This window comes from Sciurus vulgaris (assembly GCF_902686455.1).
Source record: "Sciurus vulgaris genome assembly, chromosome: 11".
NCBI lineage: Eukaryota > Metazoa > Chordata > Mammalia > Rodentia > Sciuridae > Sciurus > Sciurus vulgaris.
This window is the reverse complement of record NC_136472.1, coordinates 118823220-118831117: the sequence shown is the minus strand read 5'-3', so window position 1 is coordinate 118831117 and position 7898 is coordinate 118823220. Positions and strand designations below refer to the sequence as shown.

Here is a 7898-nt window from a genome sequence, read left to right as displayed (position 1 = left end):
ACTTCATCTTAGCAGCGCTGTTGAAATAGAAGTAAGAGTGTCATACAATCACAGAGGACAAAGAGGTGGTTCTGAATGTTCAGAGCTGGTGATAACTGTACACAGCAGAGAGAAAAAGTCCTGGTTGGAAGCACCAATTGTTTTCCATCTTAGAAGACCAGCGTTCTTTCAAGACCCACAAAATTCTGTCATTCTTTACTCCCTTCTCAGTTCTCTAGGTTCACTCTAGGAAGTTCTCTTGGTTTTAAATACACACAAAAAAGACATGCTTCTCTGACCCTCTGTGTCTGTTTGCCGTATTTCTTTTCCTTCTTCAAAACAGACTCTTCTCAAAGGAGTCTTCAATGGGTCTTTATTGATTCAAAATGAACTGGAAGACAAGATCAGATAAAAGGGCTCTTCTCCTATGCCCAAGCTGTGAGATTTCATTAAGTGATAAAAAAAATTCTAAAATTGTGTTATATCATTATCGTAAAACTCTGAAAATATACAAAAAAATATTTAATTCTAAACTTTAAAAGCATGAATTTTCTATATGACTTATATCTTAATAAAACTGTTATTAAAAATACCAATAGACTAGGTCTCTTCAAGGCAACATACAAAACTTTTTATTAGTAGTAACAAAAATAAAACAGTGGCAGTTTCTCACACTGCACAGATTTACATTTCCAAAAAAAGCTTTGAACTCACAGTATTTCATTTGAAAGTCAAAGAAACAACCATGAGATGTATTATCTTTTAATTTTATAGATAAAGAACTTTGATGATCCTCAATTGGCATAACTTGCACACTCTTACACATCAATGATCAAATGGTCAGGATTTGAACCCAAATCTGATGGTTGATAATCTCTTGCATTGGCTGTCAGATTGCAGTCATTGGTTTGGGGAGCTGAAGGGATGAAAATCATGGAGAATTTATAAAAGGGTCAGAAATAAAAAAAAAATTAAGAAACATTCTCTGCTTTTCAGGCAAAATTAATCCAGTTAAGTTGATGAATGTTCTGAAAACCATTAGTATACCGACTTTTTGGCTTAACTTGTTCCAACGTTTGCCATTTTATTTGATTCTTGTGTTGATTTGCCATTTCTCCACCATTTTATTTTAATACTTTCTTGCTTCCTATCACTACAAAATGCTCCAAACATTGTGTATCTCCCATGTCCATACTTAGCATCAGCCATCTCTCCAAGGAATTCTGGTTACCTTTATTGAAGAAGAGTAGTAGACTCTCAACAAACCTATAGAAGCTGGGTGTCCTCATGGCGAACTGGGAGTTGCTGCTTCTGGTTCGCTCAGGTGAATGTGTATATGTAAACCTGTATTCATGAACATTGACAACCGTATCTCCACAGTTTATACACGTCTGCACTGACCTAAACATCAGTTCATGCTGACATTTCCTACTCTCAGGCAGTACCATATTCTTCACTAGAAATCAACCATAACTCATCTGTAAACTTCCACTTCATGAAACCTGCTTGCCATTATCCACTGAACAATTGTTTTTGTTTCCTTGTATATATATATGATTTCAGAATTGTCAACCTTTACCTTTATGAGAAATATCTTTCATCTACTGAGCAGTACGTTTTGCCTTTAATCTGGCAATCTCTACTCATTTCCTAAATTTCTTAGGTCAACACCTTATACCCCCAACTCCTTCATGGAGGTGATGCCATAAAGTGCCTGGAAAACTACAGAGACTATAAAAAGAAGCATTCACTGATAATTACAAATAATGAACTATTGCTTCAGTAAGCAAAAAGAATTGAAATCATGGCTTTAAATATTTCAGATATTATTTTCAGATAGGAAGTTGTTGTCATGAAGACCAGCTAGAACTATATCTATGAAGTTTAATTTCTAGTCTTTACCTAATGACTGCTACTTTTTCAATCCAGAGAGACTATTGTACACAAGAGAGTTAATGAAAGTTTCATATGAAAGATGAAAAAATAAAATGTAACTGTGCTTACATCCCAATAGCTCATCCCTGGTGAAAGGAAATCCTGAGGGAGCTTCCACCCATATATTCTTAAGACACCTGTTATGGATCAGAACTCTAGGTAACTCTGGAACTCATCATTTGCATTTTTGAGGAAGCTACAAGGAGGAATTGTGGTGTTTGATTTATAATATGTAAGTGAACTCCTCAGATATTGAAGTCTGCATGCTAATCCCCTAAGGAAAAGAGAACCCAGGAGTCTCTATGTTGAATTGCCACCACCAAAAGCATCAAGAGCTATTTCCCTCAGAGCCTTTGGTCTAATGCTAATTTATAACCTGGATTCATGTTTCCAAGTCAAGTAAGACTGAGCACCTGAATTCCAATTATTCTACAACCTTTAATCACAGAAGCTTGGAGGATCTTCTTGAAGTTGAGACTTCCTACATGTAACAGTGCTTTCCTACATCTGAAAATGATGATTCATCTGTTCTACAACACATCTGAAGGCAGACAATTATCTTTTTCATACTTCAACCCACACAGTTCACAGGTATGTTTAATGGCTAGAGAGGTAAAGATAAAACATATCTCTATGGCCATAACTCTGCCCTTCGAGGCAGCATAAAACAAATCCTATTTGTTGTTACTGTCATGTAGATACTAGGTATAAATTATTACAATCTAAATCTTCAATTTGGCTGAATAATTATGAGTTATAAACCACCACCAGGAAATATACCTCTCAGAATTAAGCACCATTCACCAGATGCAATTTTTCTTGGGTGTCTATCACTTCCCGCATTTTGGATACTCTTCCTTATAATGAAATTACTAGTATTTATAGGAGTTTTTCTCTGGATTCAGGGCCCTTGATCATGAGGAACATTCCTGCCAATCTTTCTCCACTTTGAATGTTGTGCAGAGCTTGCTCATTTCTACTTACATTTCAACACTCAGTTTCCCTTGAAAAGTCTTCATTGACCCCATTCTTGGCTAGCACCATAATGACCATGTTCCTACAGGACCCACATGTCATGTTCAGCAGTCACTAGTCAGCCTCCCTGTCTCCTTCAAAATGGTGACATTCTGAAGATCAGGAATTCTGTAGCATTTGTGTTCTCATGCCAAATGCCCACAGCAAATGTTTGGCTTATCCTTGTAAAATTTCTTTTAATATTAGTTAACATTCACAGCCCAACACCATCATCTTGAATCTTAAAATTTTCCACTAGGCAATTTTCTTCAGCTATACTGTGATTTCAATCCTCCTTAGTTATATTCATTTTTTTTTTTTCACTTTTTTTCTGGTTGATTTTTATCTCTGATCAAAGACATGGAAAAAGATGTTTGAATTGAAGCAGGTGCCTGCCTCATGTCTATAACTTCTTATCTTTCTCCTTCTCCTTCTCCTTTTTCTTTCTTCTTTCTCCTTCTTTGATAGGGGGTGATTGAACCCAGGGGTGCTTAACCTGAGCCCCATTCACAGCCATTTTTATTTTTTATTTTGAGACAGAGTCTCAGTTTCTTAGGGCTTTGCTACATTACTGAACCTTGCTATGAACTTGTACTCTTCCTGCCTCAGCCTCCTTAGCTGCTGGGATTTCAGGTGTGTGCCACTGAGCCTGGCTGGTCTATAACTTCTTAATGTTTAATAGAACAGCCTATCTTTTTCTCATTTACCTGTTAAAAAATTCTATGATAAGAAAAATTGTTATATTTTCAAGACATATATTATAATAGTTTTTGTTTGTTGGAGAGAAACAAATGCCACACTGGAGGAAATGAAATACACATAAGCAGCATAAGTGAAGAGGAACTCCCAGGCATAACCTAGGTGGGGAGGACTTGCAGGAACGTGGCAAATTTAGTTGGTTATGATGTAGTGTTCTGTGTGTTCAGTTGGATGCCCTTGTTATCTTGTGGTTGTTTTAATTTTTATAGCACTTGCATTGAATCATAATTGATGTGCCATAAAATTCACCTTTTCCAACTCCACAGTTCAATGTCTTTTACTATATTCATGGAGTTGTACAACAATCACATGTTCTTATTGTAGAATACCTTTACCACCCACATAAATAAAGCCCCGTACCCATTAGCAGACCCATCCCAGTATCTTTGTTCTGGAAGGCACTAAACTACTTTCATTCTCTACAAAATTTCCTATTCTGACACTTCCTATGAATGGAATAACACAGCACATGGCCTTCTGTTTCTTGTTTCTTTCACGTAGTGTGTTTTGGGTCCCTTTAGAATGTGGCCTATCCCTCAGTACTTCATTCCTTTTTATTGCAGAATAATGCTGCTCTGAAGGACATACTACACCTTGCCTGTCCATTCAACATTGGTTGGACATTTGGGTGGCCTGTATTCTTAGGTTCTTGTAAGTAAAGCTCCTCTGAATAGTCAGCTACAATATTTGTGGAATGCTTTCCATTCCTATTAGTTTGTACCTGGCACTGAAATTTTTGGATCATGTGATAATTCTGTATTTCATATTTTGAAGAACTTCCCAACTATGTCCTAGAAGTTTGTACCTATTTACAAATCCACCAGCAATGGATAAAATTTCACATCTCTTCACATTATTGTCAAAGTTATATTTGTCTATTCTTTTAATTACAGCCTCCCTGATCAATGTGATATATTCTCTAACTGTAGTTTTGATTTGAATTTCTTTAGTAATTTATGACAACAAACATATTTCAGTGCTTATTGGTCATTTGTATTCCTCAAATAGAAGAAAGTTCATTTGAGTCTGCAACTATTTGTTATCATGCTGTCATTTCAATTGTTGATTTGTAATAGATCTTTATATACACTAACTTCAAGTTCTCCATCAGATACATTACTTGAAAATATGTTTTTCCATTCCATGTGTTTTCTTGTCATTTTTTGGATGGCATCCTTTCAGATTTTTTTACTGGTCTGACATTATTATACAGGGTAATGGGTTTCATTGTGGCCTATTTATACATGAATAGTACATATTTTGATCAGTTTTAATCACTGATATCATATTTACCCTTCCTCCCTTCCTACTTTTCTCTCCCTAGTTCCCTCCCATCTGTTATGGTCTCCCATCTGTTTTCATGATACCTGTTTTTCTTTCTTTTATTCACTCTAGCTCTGAAGTCTGAGAGAAAACAATCATACTTCTCTGAGTCTGGCTCATTTCACTAACATGATACTTTCCAAGTTCATTCATTTTCTTGCAAATGACTTAATTCCTTTCTTCTTTATGGATCAATAAAATTCCATTGTGTATAAATTCCACATTTATTTATCCAATTATCTGTCGATAAACACTTAGGTTGGTTTAAGGAATTGTCTATTGTGAATCATGCTCCTGTAAACATGAGTAAGCATGTATTTCTATAGTATGCTGATCTTAATTCATTTGGTTAAATACCAAGGAGTAGCATAGCTGGATCATACGGAAGTTCCATTCCTAGTTCTTTGAGTAACCTCCATACTGATTTCCACAGTGAATGTGCTAACTTTGATTTACACAAAGAGTGCACAAGAATTCCTTTTTCTCCATTCTCATGATATTCAATTTACTACTTTTTTGTGTGTGCTAGTATCTATTTTTAGGATCTTATCTAAGAACTATCATTAGATCCAAGGTCATAAGGACTTAGACTTAGGCCTTTTTTCTAATATTGCTATAGTGTTAGCTCTTACATTTAGTTCTATAACACATTTTGAATTAATTTTTGTGAATTGTGTGAAAAAAAAAGCTTCAAGTTAATTACATGTACCTATCAAATTGGGGCAGTGTCATTTATTGAAGAAGAACTTAACTATTGAATTGATATGAATCCTTATAACAATTTAATGCTTCATAGGTGTGAGTTTATTTCTGTATTGTCAATTCTGCTTCATCGATCTATCTATCTAGGACAACACCACACTAACTTTATTATCGTTAAATTATAGTAATTTCTCATATGATGCCTCCAATTTGTTCTTATCTTCATTCAAGTTTGTTTTGATTATTCTATATCCCTTGCATTGCCGTAGGGATTTTACGATCAATGTGTGAATATCTGCCATAATAAAACTGAGATTTTGATAGAGATTGCTCTAAACTTATAGATCAATTTGGGAAGTACTGCTATTTTGACAAAGTTGAATATTGTTGATTCACTAGTATGGTATGTTTTTCCATTTATGTAGGTCTTTTATTCCTTTCATCAATGTTTTATAAATTCAAGAATAATGTGTTTTCTTTATTTATTGTCAATAATTTCATTTTTTCATGCCATTTTAAATGGATTTTTGATTGTTCACTGCAATTGTACAGAAATGCATTTAAATATTTCTATTGACCTTGTGTTCTGCCATGTTGGTGAACTTTTAAATTCATCTAATAGTTCCTTTTCATGGATGGTTCTTGAGATTTTCAATAGATAAGATGGTAATATGTTACAAGTAGAAATAATTTTACTTACCACTTTCAAATCTGAATGTCTTTACATTTATATTCTCGCATGATTGTACTTTAGAGAGCTTCTAGTATAATGTTGAACAAAAGTGCAGGGTATGGACATATTGGCTAGTCCCTTACCTTTGGGGCAAAATCTTTCAGTCTTTCACTTTTAATTGCAATATTGACCATGGTTTTTTGTAGATGGTGCTTTTATTTTAACATACAGTAAAACATTTGCCTACAGAGCACTTGAAAATATTAGAAATAAGGCATGAAGAGTTATTGTAGAAGTCAAAGTTCTCAGACCAGTTCTTTGGATTATCAGGGACTAAGTACTAATAACCACACTTTTATCATAGAGCACAGGTTAGGAAAACTCTGATATTTATAAACATCACCAAATTTGGGGGAATCTCAAGGTTTTTCATTGCAAATGCAGTTGAGCATTTGACAAAAAATATAGATACATCTGGCTGAAAAGGCTTGAATTTTGGTTCACACTTCAGTGTGGGTTGAGATGATAAATATTTATATCAAAATTTTCCCTTTTTCCATAGAATTCCAATTAGAAAATGACACAAAGAAACCATTCCACAGTAACTGAATTTATCCTCATTGGATTAACAAAGAAGCCAGAGCTCCAGCTGCCCCTCTTCCTCTTCTTCATAGGAGTCTACATGTTCACAGTGGTAGGGAACCTGGGCATGATCCTGCTGATTGGGCTCAGCTCACACCTGCACACCCCCATGTACTATTTCCTCAGCAGTCTGTCTTTCATCGACCTCTGCCAATCCACTGTCATTATCCCCAAAATGTTGGTGAACTTTGTGATGCAGAAGAACACCATCTCCTACCCTGAATGCATGACTCAGCTCTACTTCTTCCTAGTTTTTGTTATATCAGAATGTCACATGTTGGGTGCTATGGCATATGACCGCTATGTTGCCATCTGTAGCCCCTTGCTTTACAATGTAACCATGTCTTATCAAGCTTGCTCTTGGTTGCTAGCTGGAGTGTATAGTATGGGCTTGATTGGTGCCACAGCTCACACAGTCTGCATGCTAAGAGTGCTATTCTGTAAGGTTGATGAAATAAACCATTACTTCTGTGATCTTTTTCCACTATTAGAGCTGTCTTGTTCCAGTACTTTTGTAAACGAGGTAGTAGTTCTGTGCTTCAGTGCATTTAATATCCTTCTCCCAACCCTGACCACCCTTAGCTCCTACATCCTCATCATTGCCAGCATCCTGCGCATTCGCTCCACTGAGGGCAGAGCCAAAGCCTTCAGCACCTGCAGCTCCCACATCTCAGCTGTTGCTCTCTTCTACGGATCTACTGCATTCATGTACCTGCAGCCATCGTCAGTCAGCTCCATGGACCAAGGGAAAGTGTCCTCTGTGTTTTACACCATCATTGTGCCCATGCTGAACCCTGTAATCTATAGCTTGAGGAATAAGGATGTGAAACTTGCCCTAAATAAGTTCCTTGAAAAAAGAAGTGTCCTGTGA

At 35.9% G+C, this 7898-nt stretch overlaps 1 protein-coding gene across 1 annotated transcript; it reads left to right on the top strand.

The window, feature by feature from the left end:
* Positions 1–6962: 6962 nt before the first annotated feature.
* LOC306640328 (olfactory receptor 8G50-like) lies at positions 6963–7898 on the top strand (the record flags this gene model as incomplete). Its single annotated transcript, XM_079104527.1, has 1 exon — positions 6963–7898. The coding sequence occupies one exon, from the start codon at positions 6963–6965 to the stop codon at positions 7896–7898; it is 936 nt and encodes a 311-aa protein (XP_078960653.1).